The 19,730-nt window shown below is 34.4% G+C and overlaps 1 protein-coding gene across 7 annotated transcripts in view; it reads right to left on the bottom strand.

The window, feature by feature from the left end:
• SPOPL (speckle type BTB/POZ protein like) overlaps nt 1-19,730 on the bottom strand; it is a 74,634-nt gene that overhangs the window by 24,121 nt on the left and 30,783 nt on the right. For 5 of the 7 annotated variants that reach the window (XR_005020648.1, XR_005020647.1, XM_036858343.1 and 2 more), the window contains 7 exons: nt 9,418-9,554; nt 9,111-9,232; nt 8,687-8,838; nt 6,646-6,773; nt 4,856-4,951; nt 1,302-1,479; nt 1,166-1,221 (listed from right to left, as the gene is read on the bottom strand). Coding sequence is in view for 5 of the 7 variants with exons in the window: in XM_036858343.1 (XP_036714238.1) it covers nt 1,166-1,221; nt 1,302-1,479; nt 4,856-4,951; nt 6,646-6,773; nt 8,687-8,838; nt 9,111-9,232; nt 9,418-9,495 (810 nt within the window). In the remaining 2 variants the exon portion in view is untranslated. Of the gene's footprint in view, nt 1-1,165; nt 1,222-1,301; nt 1,480-4,855; nt 4,952-6,645; nt 6,774-8,686; nt 8,839-9,110; nt 9,233-9,417; nt 9,555-12,174; nt 12,237-19,730 lie in introns of those variants that run through there. The other 2 variants (XM_036858344.1, XM_036858345.1) reach the window with 2 other exon arrangements.

Below are 19,730 nucleotides of genomic sequence, written 5' to 3'. Positions count from 1 at the left end.
TTTCTCAGTTAAAAAGAGTTCAAACAAAAACAAAAAAATCTGTAAGGCCAAACTAAATACATCTGTATTCAATTTCTGACCTCTATTTTAGAAGAAGATGGCTATTAACTTTTTTTGTTGTTGAAAAGAATTAGGTCATAATACAATGCCTAAGACCCAATAATCACTGGTTCTAGTCCCAGCTTTAAGCAAAGGTAAGGTCAGGTATTTGAGAACATACCAGAGCCCACTACCTCAGAACTCTCCTACAAAAACGGCATGTAATATTATCTACAGGCACCTCACCTCTTTACTTGAGACATACTCAAGTCCAAAGAGGACTAGTTGCTTTTTTACTCCTGTATCTTTGTATTTGGTTTCTCTCCTGAGATCAAAGAAGCTAAATACTTAACACTAAACAATACCAAACTTTTCTGACCCTTTGATGACAGTAACATTTGACATCATTGATCAGAAGGCTGATCATACTACCTGCCCAGACCAATAATCAAAGGAAAGAAAGAAGCTACTTTGTTGCAGCTTCTAGTTCTGCAGGGAGAATAAAGCTGAGCCATATAAATAAACTCAGGAGTTGCCTAGTTGGAGCAATAAGGCTCACATGTAATGCAACTCGCAAAAATCAACCTCTGGACTTTAATCTGACTACATTTCAAGATGACAGGTGAAAGAGAAATATCTGAGAAAACCAAATAGGTAATATCTTGATTACAATTCATGCATACTAATAATGACATAATTTATGTCCTTTATTAAATCCAATAAATATCCTCTTATTATAGTGGTAAAAAGAATGTAGGAATTGTTTTTGTTCTAGAAAACAAGTTCCAAAATCAACTCAAAGTCTAGAAAGAAGGAATATACATCTTAACTGGAGAACTCTCAAATAGTTATGGACCAGTACAGTCCTTTTGGATAGCTATCCTTTTGCATAACAACTACCCACTTATTTTGCTACCAGAAATAGCTGGTAGCAAATAGCTGTCAAAATAGCTGTTATTTGGAATATTCACCCACATTAAGCTACATCTATTTTTCTATGATAGAACATATTTCCCCCATCCTTCTATTTCTTTCTAAAATCATAAGAAAATGCACCTTCACTTTTAAAATATACATTCCACTATTCTACATTTGTACAAATATTAGCCCTTTAAACCATGTTTACCTTTTTGCTTTCTTCCATTTCATGTTCAAACATTGCATTAAAAACTGGGGATCGAGCTGTAACAAGATTAAGCATCATTATTTAATGTACAAATTTATGAAAGAAAGGTACTATATTAACCAAAAGTAGAAAGTACCTGCAAGTACAGATTTATGAGCTTTAAATTCTTGTCCTCTCACGAAAAAACTGCAATCTGTAAATCTTGTGTTTTCCCAGAGATTACCTAAATCATCTGCTAGTCGACATTCAGGCACCTTTAAAGTATTTGTATTAGTATGTCCTGATATATTTACTGAATCTTGGACCACACTCACCTAATAAAAAAGGGACAGCAAGAAAAAACACTTTTAGAAATTAGTATCAATAATAAGCTACTAAGTCTAAACTTAAACTTATCATTAAAATCATGTAGAAAATTCAATGTACTCCTGATCAAAAATGGTAATACTTGGGAAGTGAATTTAAGGACACAATTTAAAGGAGAGAAATAATATAGAAAAAAATTTGAAACGAACTAGATCATTTTAAAGTGACATTTTATGTAAATAAATGGCTTAATGATTCCTTGGAATGCTCAGCTATTAATCACAAAAAGTATTTCTCAACAAGAAAATGGTCATAATATGATTCCAAATTCAAACAAGGAGAAGGTATTTTTGTGAGGAGAAAGAAATTTCTTTAATTTTTATTTCCTCACACTACAGACCTATCAACATTTAATGTTTATTATACATTCAATAAACACAGCATCACACTTATGACTTTTTGGAGTATTTTAAAATGTTTTATAAAACTACAGCCTACAATATGCAATTTGGGAAGTATTTTAAGTGTTGTCCCTATATGTTTCATCTCTAAACAAATTGATTTAAATATCTAGGAATATTGATTTAAATTTTAAAGTATAAGAATTCTCACAAAACCAATGTAGTTATTAATGTTCATGGAAATCTTTTATTTAAAAAAATCAACAGTAAGAACAATATAAATATAATTTAGTTCGATTTGCAGACCTTTTATTTACCTATGAAATAATTAATAAATAAAACTTGGTATGACTGCAACATTGCTTTCATATGGAGTCCAATATATATGGATTAAATTATCTCTCATGAAAGATGACTACATACTGAATAAAGTCTTAAAACACTACTGACTAAGTTTGGCACACTAATTTTTTAAGAAAAGGAATATACTATTACCAGGAATTTCATATTACATTTAATAAATTGAAGAAAATACTACCTCAACTAGTAAATCAAATGTGTCAAGAGTAAATGAACCATCTTTCACAAAAAGTGCTATATTAGTTATCTACTGTTTCAAGCTACTAAGCTTTATGGTTGTTTGTTATGCAGCAATAGATGACTGTGTTCATTTAAAAACATATTTCGTAAGGCTTTTGTTAATTAAAAGTAGGTATAAATAAGGACAAATACAGTAAACTATGTAGAAATTATAAATTGGAAATGGATAAATTGGACCAAACTACTAACATGCTACTAAGAAAGTATTATAATGGTCCAATATAAAATGTTTGGAGAATATTAAATCTCATTAGTCCTCATTCACCCAGATGTAATAACATCTATCTCATATGAATGAATAGACACTTCTAAAGAAAAACTTTATTTTCGGAGGATATTTTTATTAACCATTTTGTTTTTCTGCTTTTATTAACCTTTTGGAATCACACATCATAGAAATTATCTAATCCAATCACCTCATTTTTTAAAAAAAATTTGAAAAAAGTGAGATCCAGAGAAGGTAACTAAAGTGTCCTAAATCCACTGCTAGTCAGTATCAGAGGAAGACCAGACCTACATCCCTTTTTATAGCATTCTTTGTACTAGACAGTATTTCTTTGGAGTTTTAAAAAAATTAGTAGTACGTTAATGCAATTATGGTTCTGAAGGGATTTATCACAACAATCTTCTGAGATGTTCTTCTAAATATAGGAGCCAAGACATTGTGCACATAAGTAAGTTCATGAATAAAGATTCTTCTATTAAGTCTTTAATTATTCAAATTGTTTCTAAAATTTTACAAACTACAAAACAGACAAAAAAAGCTTCACTAATCCTTACCTGATTGCTCTGTTACACCATACATTATAACTTAACAATACATAAATCAAAAATGTTGGTATTAATATTCAGGGTTTAGTTAGGATCACAAAGACAGTGTTTACTTGTTCATATCAGCACTGCTCTTGAAATTTCTAGAGAGCAGAAACTGGATTAAACTGAACAATTCAATTACTTGCATAAAGTATGCAGTGGAGTCATGAAAACGTGACCATATTATTCAAATTTAGGAAAGGATTTCTTAAATTCTACTTATTGTCTAACTATCTTAACTCAAAACAATATATTTAATGTAAAAATTTTACAAAAATCAGGTGATAGAAGGAAAAAAGGATCAAAAAATAAAGCCATCATTATCGGGCATAGATACCGATGATGATATATTTGTACTTTGTATATATAATCACAATTCAGAAGAATTTATATTATTGGCATACACATCTACATACTATTATCACAGCAACCACAAATTTTAAGTAAGACATAACTAACATTTCATACTCTGACGAGTATTCAAGGGACTATTTACAGAGCAGAAATTAATGATCTAATTAAAACTGATATGCAATGAATTCTGATGATTTTCTTTGATACCTATAATTAAGAAATTGGTAAAATTTTTGTTTTTTCTAGTACATATTCAAATATAGGCAATGAATATTCTTACTGAATGGAACCTAGAGTAAAAAATTCAGAAGAAAGGCTGAGATTCTTTCCTGAGGTTAAACTGTTGTTCTTTCAAAATAAAACAAATGCACAATACTCAAAACTGACAACGTAAAACCTCAAACTCATTTGACAGCTCTTTTTCAAATTTGCTTTTGGATCAACTCTGAGAATATAATTTAGACTAAAGATGAACATGTGCAGGCTCTAATCAGCTGTGACTTCCCTGGAAATCTGGGACTACTGGTTCCTATTTTTAAAACTCTCAATTCTCTAAACTAATTCTGAAGGCTAGCTAGACTATCCAAAGGTGCATAGTACTACAAATTTTGCCACTCTAATCAACTACCTAACCATCCTTTACACTGGCTCCAAAGTGAGAAACTTCTAGTAGTCCAATTTCATATCATCTTCTAGAATACTGGGACTTAGACTTTCTGGCTTTCATAGACAGGTATCCTTTTTTAGAATGCAGATGATAGAAATCGGGTTGTCAATTTTCCATTTTGTCATTTTTAGAGAATAAAACCCAACTTCCATCCACTATCAAAAGTATTTTAAAATAGAAAGGTTAACTTAGCAACAGAAAAATAGGAGGGAAAAAAAAGTCCTTCTAAATGAATTAATTTAATTTTATGAACAATTCATTACGTATATTCTACCTGTATTACAGTCTTCTGTATACCATAGAATAACATGGGTCTTTGGACCATGAGATTATTTAAAATCTGTTGGATTCCAAAAGATAAAGCAATCTAACCAATTTTCTATTTTTCCTACTTATTCCTCAATTCCTGTTTTCTGCATCACTTTGGGAGAGAAGGGGCAGAACTGTTTACACTGCCAGAAATTTCTACCTCTGGCTATTTGATTCATAGTATGGAGCTTGCAAGATTATTTATGTCTTGCACCAAAGGGTAGCACCAGACTGCCTTACCTGTCTACAGCACCACTTGCAGGGGAGGGGAGGAGGCAGTTCTTTAGGTAGGCCAGTGCAATGCTTCCTCCTCTTCTGCAAGCAGTGCTGGAGATGCTGTAGAAGGAAGGGCATCAGTGAGAGGTACGGAAGAAAGCGGGAAAGGGCACAAGGAATGTTTGTTCAAAGCACTTTTTGCCCACCTATGTTAAATACAGTGCCCAGGGTATAAAGGTCTACATCAGTAAAGGTATGTATTACAGTATCCAAAACTGAATTTGATCAATGTCAACTTAAAATATATGTCATGGTGGGTTTGATTTTTAGGAGGTCACTAGCTTGTATAATTTAATTTAGGATGTGAATAAAAAGTATACTTCAAAAACATGTATCAAAAAAAAAATCTTAATTTCAGCCTTCATTCTGAACTTTTTGGTTGTCTAGTTTCCAATAAAATATACTTAGGGAAATATACTTAGTAAACAATATTTCAATTCTAAAAAAAGAAATATTTTCTTAAAATGCTTATTCACAAAAAGACTTTTAGCTGCAGTAGTTTTTTTTCTTAACTGGATTACACAGCCTTTAGGGTCCTTTAAATTCTAAGATTATGTGATTAAAAAAAATTAACATGCTGAAATTTAAGATAACTGCTAAAATTCTGAAAAGATTCTACGTTAAGAATGCTTAAATAACATAACCTACAATTATTTAGAATACTACTTAGAGTATCTTATCTATTGGCAACAAATGCTTTAGTATATATTTTTATCAAATTATTTAATGATAAGCTCTGCTCAAGACACTTGTGGTATGCGCTTTACCAACCAAATAATTGCATTCATAACAAATTCATTATACAGTTCATTTAACTTGTCTAAGTGAAAATAAGATGCACTATATTTGCACAATGTAGTCTCTGGGGCCATATTTCAATTATTCTTCTGACACAGCATAATATATAATTAGTTTGTAAATCTTGCCAAGAAATTTTACACATTTTCTATAAAAAGAGTAAAGCTACCTTAGTAGCAGTTAAGGAAGTTATTGTGCTTCCAAGACACTCATCTGTCTACAATAACCTACTGAAATATATTTAATGCTGAGGTTACCTGATCATCTCAACAATTCATATAGATAAAGCTATGTAATAACAATGACAGAAGCAAGTTCAAGCCTCAAATTAAGACAAATCATAAGTGTAAATTATTAGAAGGGGCAATGCTGGTAACTTTCAAAAGATGACATTTCATGCATATGATTACATCTTATAAGTCTGTCAACAGACATAGGTATATCTTAAAAATTTTGAGATGCTTTTGCTTATAATGCTAACATCTATTTGAATAAATGAACCCAACTGCTTGAATGAACAAAAAGCTTCCCAGCCTTTTTTCAGGCACTTTCACTACCGTTCAAGTACAGATTCAAACTGATAAACTAGTAATAATGTTTAATATCATCAATCTGAATATGACAGAAAATACTGCCATCTATTTAGAATTATTCAGAATGAAGAAGATATTCAGAAATCTTGATATGAAGCTATACACATCCATAGTCTTCCTATGAGGACGAAGTATTTAGTATGTGGTAGTATAACTGTATATACAATTTATAGCTTAAAAGTATGACAGAATTTTTTCAGACTGGGCTACTACATTGATTTCTAAGAAAATTCAGTCAGCTTTTATGTGGTTAAATATTTACATATAAAATATTACAAATTATACCAGTTACTTAGTGTATATTTTTGCTTTATCACTAAATATAGCCAAACACTGAGTTCCTTGAATAAAAAATGTACCCACCTCACAAAATAATGTAAGCTTGTCATCTGGTAAAAGACCATTAGCTTCATCAAGCAAAAAATCCCTTCGAATGAATTTTTTAAAACCCCAGTCTTTCCCTTGTACAAATCGATATGCTCTTTGGCTTTCTGGTGGAAAACAGAATAAAAGTTTAAATAAACAAGTATCCAAGAAACATTTTGTTAATGATAACACAGTTAAATGAATGTGCAAAAATAGGACTGGGCCAACACATCCATCATAAAAATTACAGATATGTGTGTTCATAGGTAAAATGTCAAAAGAGTTACATTAGGTAGAACCAGATCATTTCACAGCCTAGCACAAATTCTGGCCATTACCAATGAGCTCACTTTCAGATTCCTAGGTATCTAAGTAGAAGAAAAGCCAGATCAAATCTCAAGGAGAAGGAAGAGATCTTTCAAACAATCCAAGCCCTTTAACAATGAAGTAGGATTAAAATACATTGGCATACGCATACTATTCATCACCTAATATCAGAACCAACATAGAAACATACCTCTCATTTCTTGTTTCTCCCTTTAAAAATGGATGCTCTATATCACCAGGGCATCCTGTAAGCTTTCCTGGGATAACCATCCCACTGACTTAAGTTTCACTGAACTAGAGAAAAATCCATTAACTGGTAAAAAAGCTAAAATAAAGTCCCCTATCATTTCTAGGTCTTCAGACATAGTCCCATTACCTCTAAAAACAATTTTCATAAAAGTCCAGAAGACGGTCTTAGTATGATTAGTAAAAGATTTAATAAGTGTCTGAAGTAAATGTTTCAAATGCCTAACATACTGATTAACAACTGTATATTATGAAATAAACAAGGTCCTTTACAGAAAGTATTCATTATCTGTTATACAAGTTGGAGGTAGAAAACCAGTAATAAATCTAACTGAGATGCTCCATGTTAAGGACTGAACGTTTGTATCCCCTCAAAAGTTTCATGTTGAAACCCTATCCCCAAAGTGACGGTATTAAGAGGCCAGTGAGTGGGATTAGATGAGGTCATGAGGGTAGATACCCTCATGAATGTAAGGATTAGTGCTTCCTAGCCCTTTCCATCATGTGAAGACACAGTGAAACACTGGCAGTCTATAAGTAGAACAGTCAGACTAGAATCTGACTATGCTGGCACCCTGATCTTGGATTCCCAGCCTCCAGATTTGTGAGAAATAAATGTCTGTTGTTTATAGGCCACCCAGTCTATGTCACTTTGTTATAGCAGCCTGAACTAAGACACTCGCCTGTCTTAAATGTCAGACAATGTGAAAACACATGTGAAACTATGTATTACCTTAGCAACAAAATATATTATTAAAGTGTGTATTTGGAGTGTTTTTTGTAGTGAGGTTAGTACTTGATTTTTGTTATTCACTTCCAGAAATCACTTCAAATTTAATGCAGCAGTTCATGATGTATTTTCCTACTATGCACACTGTACATTTCCTACAATGATCTTCTGTTATGAAGTGCCAGGCTACATGGTTTCAGTTGGCTATAATTCAGAAGCTTGAACTGAATTTAATAGGTCCTGAGACTAAGAAAAACTGATTTCCTTTCAGTCAGTGTTCAGCCCACTGCTCAAAAAAATTCTAGTGACAAAATATCAGGACATTCAAACTCCTTTCACATTGTTCTTCAGATTTTATTATCTGGCAAAAATGGCAAGGAAGAAAAAGAAATGTTTCCTGAACACCTATTATATATGCCAGGCATTGAACCAGGCATCTTGCCCTGACAGCAGCTGTTTTTACAAGTGAAAAGTGAATGTCATTTTAGGGCATAAAAAATTTAAATTTTAATATGATTTAAAACTAATTTTACATGTCTTAGGAAGTCTAAGACTTAGTAAAACAACTGTAACTCTACACTGGCATTTAAAATTAACAGCCAAAATGAAATGTTTTGGGTTAAGCAGATTTTAGATTTTAGGGAAAAAAATCCTAAGTTTCTCTAAGTAAAAGTGCGGAAGTCACAGTACATAGTTACAGAGAGACTTCTTCAAGTCAGTTTGGAAATCACTTACCCATTGCTTTTGTTTCTTCCCTTTTAGCGTTCAGAAGGGAAAATTTGAATTTTGCTCGAACTTCACTTTTTGGACAGCTGACTAAAAGCAAATATAAGGACAAGTAGTCTTTACTTTCATCATCTAATCCCTTTGGATTTACCCTCAGGCACCTAAAATAAAACAATAGGCTCACAAGGAGGAAAATAATACTTTAAACATTCAAGAGAGAGGCAATACTGAAATCATTTGTTAAATCTAAATAATAGAACAGCACTCCTGTCAATATCCTCACAGTTCTTTACAATTCTCTATACTATTAGGAACTTATTACAAATCTAATATAAAATTAGACAAATATCCATTCAGAAACAGTAACAACAAAATTTTAAAGTAGCCGATGATCATATCAAAAACAAACACCCAAAACAAACAAACATCTTACCATTTCATTTTGTCACTGGGGCTGGATGAGAACGTTGAACTTTTTAACACTTCACCCATTTCCTCTCGACAAAAACTGAAGTTATTAATGGTCCACATGTAGGAAAATTTTACAACTTTAACCTAAAACATTCAGAAAAGCACTTTTACAATGATGACTTTTACACTCTTGACCTGTCACATGTTAAACATTCTTTGACCCACTCTTCTAACACTTCTAGTAACAATGCCAAAGTGTTTCACAATATTCTCAAAATACTACACAATTTGTAAGTGACATAAAGGAAGGCATTTTTAACAGCATGTACCTGTGTGTAACACCAGCTTTCTGCTATAGGACCAGTAGACATATCTCCAGAGAGAGGTGGGGTGGGTTCTCGAGACATTGCCGCTTTATTGCAGTCTTCTAAGATTTACGCAATATCCCACACAGTTGAGTGCTTTACTACAAAGAAAAGAAGTTTCATTTACTAATCAAAAAGTTTAACTGACTGAATCAAGAGGGAAGAAGTATTTAAACAGTCATAAAACAATTACTTTCTCAAATTATATTATGAGGAAACGTGAGGATTTCATTTAAATTAATGAAAATTAATTTTTTAAGAAATAAAACCATAAAACTTTATGCCATATAACACTTGAAATCTGAATGAAATTAATACTTACAGATTTTATTATACAAAGGCATACTTTCCAAAACTGTCACAAATCAAAAAATAACATATAGCTTAATAGTAAGATCAAAAACATAAAATCACAAAATAACGTGGAAACTTATAACAATATCTGATTCACCTTCCTTCACCTTTCCATTGACATATTTATGAAAATCAAAAGGGCTACGAAGTTAGAACAGCCCTGGAAACTACAAATATTACTCGTCTCTCAGACCCCCAAGTTCTGACCAACTAAAAACACAGAATGAGATATAACAGGCAATGCTGAAGAATTATATTCCACAGAAATCTACCTCTATCTCAGACACACAGGTTCTCAGATAAGACTTTGTCCCTATCAGAGTGTTCCCTACCAGATAATGTGTACTGTCTCATAAAAGTTCCTCCCAATTGGCTGTTCTTAAACTACATCTATTTGGACACATAATTAGTCATCATAACCTGGCCAGGACATTAGTGATTAGATGGTGCTTTGCAACTTGGAAAAGTCTATAAAAGAAAAGAGGCAACATCCAGAAGAGCTACGTAAGTATTGCACTTTGCAGGGGTATGGGTGGAGGTGTTGAGATTACATTCCAGTACAAGGAATCAAGTCTGGAGAAGTGTTTTCATTTAAGAATAATTAATGAGTGAAGAAAAGCACATGAGTCCTATAAAAAGAAACTACTAAGGGGAAAAAAAGGAAGGACTTCATTCAAAATGCAGAAGGAAATATCTGCTCTGTGTCTACAACCAATGAAACAATAGAATGAAATAAGAAAACAAAGACTGAAGAAAGCTACCTGAAAGATACATAAAAACAAAAAGATATAAAAGGTATAAAAAAAAGCCAAACTACAAATGAAGATGCACATTCAAAATCTGTACTAGAAATAAACAATAAAAATAAGAAACCACCAAGATTAAAAAAAATCACAAGTATCATGTTTGATTAAAGGAACAAAAATCAGGATGGCCCCATTTTTCTCCTCACTGTTAAAATACATATAGAAAACAGGATTAATTACTACAGAGGTCTAAGGGGAAAAGGGCTGTAGCACAAAGATTCTGCACTATATCATGTTTCTACTGTATGGATTGTTTGAGTAATTCCCCCTTTCAATAATGGCATCTATACTAATATACTCACCCAAATGTATTTATGTAGGTTCCTCACATACAAGAGTTCCTGTCACATCATGTACTTGCAGCATGACACAATGAACTAGGCAATCAGCAAAGTAGCCAGGCAAGAAAGTCAGGATGATAACATTGGGAACATTCTATGAGGAGCACTTAAAAGTCACAATCAGCATTAAAGGAGAGGTGAAGAAAAGTGGATGTCTCTTAATTAAGTAAGCTAGAGGAGATAAATGGTTGAAGGAAGGAAGAGTGCCTCAAAGAAAAGTGAATATACAATTTAAGAGCATTGTACACTGTCACTTTAACAAGAATTATTCACTTCTACATAAAAATTAGGTACTGCTTGTAAGTACCTCCAGTTGTTATCTTCACTTACTTTTATAAACCACAAATGGTTATTTACATTTGAAAACAGAACAGCAAACAGGTAGTCACAACAGGGAGATCCAGAGTACCATCAAAGATGTTGGTTCCCCCTCCATATTTAACAGCTTTACTGAGGTATAATTTACATATCATGAAATTCACTCATTTTAAATGTACAGATCAATGATTTTTAGTGAATTTATACAGTTGTACACTCATCAATACAGTTTTGGAGTACTTCCAGCATCCCAAAAGGTCCTTCCCACCCCCAAATTTAGGGAACCACTCATCTGCTTTCCATAGTTACACCTTATCTAGAAATTCCATGTAAACAGAATTGTACAACATGTAGTTTTATGTGTGGCTTCTGTTCTTTCCCCTGAATATTTATTACAGTTTCCTGTTTCTTTGCATATCTCATAATATTTGGCTGAAAGCTGGACATGTTAGTTAATACACTGTAGCAACTCTGGATTCTCATTTGTTTTTCTACCGGTGGTTGTTTTCTTTTTAGTAACTTGCTAGGACTTTACTGCAGTATCCATCTCCACCATATTGTATAGCTGCTTATATCTGTTTGGCTTTTTATTCTTAACTTTTTTTGCCTGGTTAGCAAAGCTGCAGGTTGTCCCCTTTCTTTCAAACCAAGTTTGCTACTTTTAGCTGACAAAGCCAAGTTCCTCCCACTCCCTTCTTGGCCCCAAATCAAGCCCCGAATCAAGTCCACCTGATTTGGCAGCAAAGCTGCTGGTTTTCCTGGCTAGCCACAGGCTAGTAAAACTACCACTGTTTTCTACTGGGTTGAAGGTGGAAATCGGAGCAGAAACCTGAGTTGGATATTTCTCTTAAGCAAATTCACAATTAATAAATGTACCGAAAGGGCAACGATTATCAACTTACCCATTAGGAATATGTGAAAGAGCCCTGTCCTAGTCAATACTTTCACCAGTGATTCTGAAGCAACCTAATAAAATAAGCCACAATAACCAACCCTGAAAACAACAAACCAAGAAAAGTATCTGCAATGCATACAGCACACAAAAGGGTAATTTCCCTAATATATAAAGAATTCCTAAAAATTAGAAAGAAAAAGTAAAGAATACAAATAATTCACAGAAAAAGAACTTTACTCATAATTAGAGTAGTATAAATTAAAACTAAGTTAAGAAGCCATTTTGTAACCCAGGACACTAGTGATAATCCAAAAACAGTGGTGAGAGTTTAAGGATAGGCACTCTCATACATTTCTTGCGGGAATGTATATAAATTGTAAAGTTGTTTTAATAATCTCCCTTCTCATTCTTTTATGGTGAAATTTCTGGCAAAAGGGAAAGGAAATGATGCTAATAAATAAACTACTACTTTACAAGTATAAAAATGCCGATAGTGTTATTTGATGTCCATGAGAACCAATTATATGGTTTCTGTCAACTAAGAATGATTTCAAAAAAATTCAGAAAAAGTTAGTGAGATGAAGAAGCAATTTGCAGGAGAATAGCTAAAAAGGGGGAGAGTGGAGTTTAACCTCCTTTGTAATCAGTTATAAAAGAATCCATACCATTTTTCACCTATAGTATTTATTTTCAAAGATCATTTTAAACTGTCAATTCCTATAGCCAGGGAAACTGTAGAGAAGCAGATATTACTTTACTGGCAAATCTTCTCTGTAGGACAATCTTACAATTAGTATCAAAAGAAATTTTTTTCTCAGATTCATCCTAGAAATTCATCTTGGGACAAGTATCACAACTGTGGAAAAAGATAACTAAGTATAAGCGTAGTATGTTTTCGTGATACATTTATATACACAGAACTATGCAACCATTAAGAATGTACTTAAGTTTCTTAATGACAGGTAAAGTATTCAAGATATGTTTAAAGTAAAACATTAAACAGAGTATGCTTTAAAGGACCTGACTTTAAATAGCACATACAGGCATAGCTCAAGATATTGAGGGTTCGGTTCCAGACCACCACAGTAAAGCGACTATCACAAAGTGTGTCACATGAAATTTTTGGTTTCCCAATGCATATAAAAGTTATGTTGACACCATGCTGTAGTCTATTAAATGTTCAATAGCATTACGCCTAAAAAATGTACACACCTTAATTAAAAGATACTTTATTGCTTAAAAATGTAACCATCACCTGAGCTTACAGAGAATCATAATCTTTTTGCAATAGTAACATCAAAGATCACTGATCACAGATCACCATAACAAATGAAAAAGTTGGAAATATTTTAAGAATTACCAAAATGTGACACAGAGACATGACATTAGTAAATGCTGGTGAAAAAATGTCACTAATAGACCTGTTTGATGCAGGGTTGCCATAAACCCTCAATTTGTAAAAAGTGCAGTATCTGTGAAGCGCAAAAAAGTGAAGCACAATAAAATGAAGTATGCTTGTAGAGTTATTACAAGTATGGGTGCATAAAGAAAAACAGACTGGCACATAGACACACTGAGTTGAACTTTGGTACTGATAATGCTGCTAAGATATATATCTAAGTATTAACAGAGGCTACCTCTGGGTGGTGAGATTTTTGCTTATTTTTATTTGTTTATATTTTCTAAGTATGTTATTATGTTTTAATTAACAGAGATACAAGTTATTATTTTTAAAAGAAGTAGAAAATCAGTTATTTGCATGCTTACATTAGCCCACAGAAAAAGTGTGTGTGTGTGTGTGTGTGTGTGTGTGTGAGAGAGAGAGAGAGAGAGAGAGACAGAGAGAGAGAGAGACTTTCCAAGTAGTAGACATTGAGAGACATTAGGTCAAAGAAGATGGTAAGTCAACGAAAACTTTAGTCATAACCTTTAATACTTAACTTTCTATAAGATGCTAATTTAATACTAATAAAATAAATAAAACATAAGTTTAAAGAATCTAAAGTAAAAAACAAAAGTTCTTTAATGCCTCTACAAGAGTTTTTACCTTGCTCAAGTGTAACTCACAACATAATCCATATATATATATATATATATATATATATATATATATATATATATATGGGAACCAAGTAAAAGGTTACAAAGATTTTTGTCTTTTCTCCAACTACTTCAAATGATGTAGTTATGTGATGGGGGTATGAAGAATGCTGGTGAGCAGACTGCATTTGTGCACACTTACAAGACATTATGTACCTTGTTTATTCCTCCACAACTCTATGAGATGGATGTTAATAACCCCATCTTAACCATTAGAAAATGACTACACAAGTCAGAAAGCTTACTTTAGACTTTATTAACCAAAAAGTGGCTGAACACAAATTTGCCTGGCTCCAAAGTCTATACTCTTTCCATAGAATAATGCTGCTGCTTCTGATATTATAGAGCTGAAACAGCCCTTAACCTGTCTGGTCCAACTCCTATTTTACAGTTGAGGACCAAGATGAGAGAAATGGACTAGAATAGGAAAATAAACTGCCCACGTTTACAATGCTGGATAAATATCAGAAGGACAAAGACAGAGATCTCCTAATATCCATTTCAGTGCTATTGCCAGTATTCTATTTTCTTTTTCTTCTCTTCAAACGTTAAAAAAAAAAAAAAAAAAAAAAAAAAAAGATAGTAGACCATCAACTACATTCAAGACCTTCAGGACTTCCTATTCTTGTTCTTGCAGAAAGGGCACAACTAATATAAAATCTAGAGAATAACTGTAGACAATCTACACAAATTAACAAATAAAGGTTTCATCCATATTCTAAATATGTTTCTTTTAAAAATTTTAAGTGTGATGTTTTATAGCTTTATTTTAAAAAGCAAGACATTAGAATAAACACATACGTAATTTTCTACTTTAAAAAAATGTTTGAGTGCCAGATTTAATGTTCTATTATAGTGGTCCCCAAGCTTTTTAGCACCAGGGACTGCTTTCATGGAAGACAATTTTTCCATGGACGGGGGTGGGGGTTGGTGATATGGTTCAGGCGTTAATGCTAGTGATGGGGAGTGGCAGATGAAGCTTCGCTCGCTTGCCTGCTGCTCACCTCCTGCTGTGTGGACCAGTTCCTAACGGGCCATGGACCGGTACTGGTCCACGGCCCGGGGGTTGAGGACCCCTGTTCTATTATGCATACGCAACAGACACACACTCAGCTACATAAATTCACCATAAAGAATGTCAACTATCTAGAATATATATAAAGAACCATATGTCAAACAACCATCTTCCTACCACCAAACCTCTTCTTCCTACCAGAAGTTATCTGCATCTTAAATTTGCTAGCATAGCAAAGAATTTCTTCACATTCTTGTGTATCTGTGAATCCCTAAACTACATAGATAGAAATTTACAGATGTAGTAAAGTACATGCATATAGACCTCACTGAAAATGGCAAAGTGGGGTGTGCTTTGTGCAGGCTGGTAACCTTCCTGAAGGATCAGCTTAAGGGCTTGTCTTTGTCTCACCTGCCTTGGAGCTTCTGCAGGGTAGAAGGAGCATTCTGGGTGGCAGCATTTGTCAAAACCATTTAAAAGCAAATGTAGTACTGTACCTGTCTGGAACAGGGATAAGTGTTGGGGCCATCAACAGCCAGATAGGAAAGCCTGGGGAGAAAGAAACTGAAAAAGATACTTGGGAGAAAAGGGCTTTTAAAAGCTCTCACACATACAGGGGAAGTTAGAAGGTCATGTGCATAACTGAGTCCAAACACATCCTTGGAAAAAATGTGAGAAGACCCTAAGCTATCAACTCTGGCTGACCTTTAGGCGTCACACAAGCAGAAAGTGAAGACTAAGGCAGAGCTGTAAATGGTGAAGCACTGAAGAAGTGCTCAAAAGAAAAAGCCAATTTCTACAAAACTAGAAAAGTATGTTTTTGGCTCCATGTATTTATGGAAATCAAAAATAAGTTGAAAGTAAAAAGATGAAAAAAGATATTCCATGCGAAGAACCAAAAGAGAGCCGGGTAGCTATAGTAATAAAACGACAAATGGACTTTAGTCAAAAGTTATCACAGGAGACAAAGTAGTACAGTACATATTGATAAAAAGGTGAACCATGAAGAAGACATAACAACTATAAACATATATGCAAACAGAGCTCCAAACTATATCAAGCAAGAACTAATGAAACTGGAAACAGACAATTCTTCAATAATAGTTGGAAATATCAATACCTGACTTTCAATAATATATAGAACACCCAGGAAGATGATCAATAAAGAAACTGAGGACTTGAACAACATCATAAAACAACTAAACCTAACAGACATTCACATGTCGACAGCAGAATACAAATACACATTCTTTTCAAGTGCACATGGAATATTCTCCACTTAGACTGTATGCTAGGCCACAAAACAAGTCTCTGACAAATTTTAAAATACTGAAAAAGTATCTTCTCTGATTGCGCTCCCTCTTCCCCCTTGGGGCTCAGGTATCCACCTTACTGGGAAGAGCAGAGGGTCAACACTTCCCATTCTATTGATGAAGCTAAGTTCCCAAGTGAATGTGGCCAAGAGATGGCGGGGGTGGGGGGGGCGGGGTGGGAATGTAGGATCTACCTTGGGTGTGGTGCTGCTGTAGCACTGACTGCTACTGTTGCAGCCTGTAAGGTGGGAGTCCCATACTGGGAGGACCAAGCCAGGAAGACCTGAGGGTGCCATTCCCCTCCTCTACCCCCATTCCACCAAGTGCTTAGCTCCTAGAGCAGAGATTATCACTGGGAGAGAAATACATCATTGTACTCACTCCATACTCCAGAGACCTGACCTGGAGATACTGCCTGTGGGGCAAGGAGGCCATAAAACTGATAAGCTTCAAATCTTTTCCTAGAGAAAGAGTGATTCATTTGCAAGGGAATGAGCAAGGGTGCTCTGAAAAACAGTAGAGGTCCTGGTGAAAGGCAACTGAGAGGAGACTGGAGGAATCTTGGGACATAAAAGCTAAACTGTAGGCGGGTTTGTTTGCCAGAGAGCAATGGAAACAACTAGGAGGAGCATTCCTGGGGTCAGAACATATCTCAAGCACTGATTTAGGAAACTTTTCCTCCAAAGGAACTCAAATTTAATTAGTATGTGCAGCAATTAATGCCTCAGGCCATTGCTAAAAATTATAGCACAATTAGCCTTAGATTAGTGGATCCTAAGAGTTCTAAGTTGTCAGGGAAAGAGATAGTCAAGAACCCTGCCAATACCATTGTCATCCCAGCATTAACCGTTGGAAAACGTAGGGCTATAACCCTAGAGAAGTAACATCAGAGGCTGTGTGTGTGTGCACACATGTGTGCGTGTGTGTGTATGTGTTGGGGGGTGGGGTGGGGGAGTGGGGTGGATGGAAGGAGAGGAAAACACTCCACTAAAATAACCCCGCAAGTCACTGAACAAATAAACAAGCAAGTAACAATAATATGCACTGGAAGGGAGAAATCAGCTCCAAGAATTTCTAACATTATATAAAATGTCCAGTTTCAAACATAAAATTATGCAGATTTTCTTTGCAAAAAACATGCAAAGAAACAAGAAAGCATGACCCATATAATGGGAAAAAAGTAGGTAACAAAACCTGTCTATGTAGGAGATGCTGTATACATGTGTAAAGAACTAAAGGAAACTGTGATTAAATAAGTAAAGTATGTTGACAATGTCACAAAAAATAGAGCATATCAATGTAGAGGTAAAAATTATTATTACTTTTTTTTAAAGGAAACTCTGGACTTGAAAAGTACAATAACTGAAATGGAAGAATGACATAAGGGGTCATGTTCATATACAGCAGATATGAACTGGTAGAAGAATTACTGAAACTGCTGAGAGATCAACAGAGATTATGCAATCCATAGATGAAAGAATGAAGAAAAATAAACAGAGCCTAAGAGAAGTGTGGGACCCTATTAAGTACACTGACATACATATAATGGGAAAAAAAGACAAAATGGAGAAGAAAAAAATATTCTAAGAAATGCTGAAAACTTCCCAAATTTATTGAAAAACAACAATATATACACATTTAGGGAGCTCAACTAAATCCATGTCGGATACACGCAAAGAGATCCATAGACACATCACAGTAAAAATGATGAAAGCCAAACATAAGGAAAAAATAGTCACTAGGATGGTTACGCTATAATTAAAAAATGGAAAATTACCAGCATTGGTGAGAATGTGGAGGAATTAGAAACCTTGCATATTGCTGGTGGAAACAAAATGGTTCATTTCAGCTGCTGCGGTATATTTGGCAGTTCCTCAAAAAGTAATTCCATTCCTAATTATACATCCAAAATAACTGAAGACAGGTGTTCGAACAAAAACTTGCACATCGATGTCCACAGCAGCACTATTCACAATAGCCAAAAGTTTATTGGCTAATAATCCAAATCATCAACTGATGAACTGATAAACAAAATGTATATCCACGCAATGGAATATCATATAGCCAGAAAAAGTAATGAAGTATGTGCTATAACATGGATGAACCTCAAAATATCATGCTAAATGAAAAAAGCCAAACACAAAAGGCCACACACTGTATGATTTCATTTACATGAAATATCCAGAATATGATATGACATATGGACAGAAAGCAGATTAGTGGTTGCCAGGGGCTAGAGGGAGGGTGAGACATGGGGAGTGACTGCTCAGTGGGTATGGGGTTTCCTTTTGGAGTAATAAAAATGTTCTGGAACTAGATAGTGGTGCTGGTTACACAATACTGTGAATGTACTATAAACACCAATGAACTGTATACTTTAAAACTGTTAAAGGACTTCCCTGGTGGTCCAGTGGGTAAGACTCCGCACTCCCAAAGCAGGGGACCCGAGTTCAATCCCTGGTTGGGGAACTAGATCCCACATGCATGCTGCAACTAAGAAGTCTGCATGCTGCAACTAAGAGCCCACATGCTGCAATGAAGATCCCGCATGCCACAAATAAGACCTGGCACAGCAATCAATCAATCAATCAATCAATCAATAAATATTTTGGGACTTCCCTAGTAGCACAGTGGGTAAGACTCCGAGCTCCCAATGCAGGGGACCCAGGTTCGATCTCTGGTCAGGGAACTAGATCCCACATGCAGGCTGTAACTAAGAGTTCACACGCTGCAACTAAAGAGCCTGTGTGCTGCAACTAAGGAGCTGGCGAGCCACACCCAAGGAGCCCACTTGCCGCAACTAAGGACCCCGTGAGCCACAACTAAGACCTGGTGCAACCAAATAAATAAATATTAAAAAAAAAAACAACTGTTAAAATGGTGAGTTTTATGTTATATGAATTTTACCTAATTTAAAAAAAATGCATATACATGTCCATATCTACATATACACACATATTTCTTTTGTCATTAAAAATAATGGAAGTAATTATAAAGTCTCTTCTGTAACTGTTGAGACTAAATTAGCCACTATTAGAGAATAAAGTACTAAAGAGATTATTTTTAATAACTCTCGAGAGACATTTTCAACAGCTGTGTAGTATTCCTAGTGTGTTAGCTATCAAGCTTCCAGAC

The sequence above is a fragment of the Balaenoptera musculus genome, chromosome 7, assembly GCF_009873245.2.
Source record: "Balaenoptera musculus isolate JJ_BM4_2016_0621 chromosome 7, mBalMus1.pri.v3, whole genome shotgun sequence".
Classification (NCBI taxonomy): Eukaryota; Metazoa; Chordata; class Mammalia; order Artiodactyla; family Balaenopteridae; genus Balaenoptera; species Balaenoptera musculus.
Note: the sequence above shows the minus strand (reverse complement) of the source record. Positions and strands in the feature narration are given on the sequence as shown.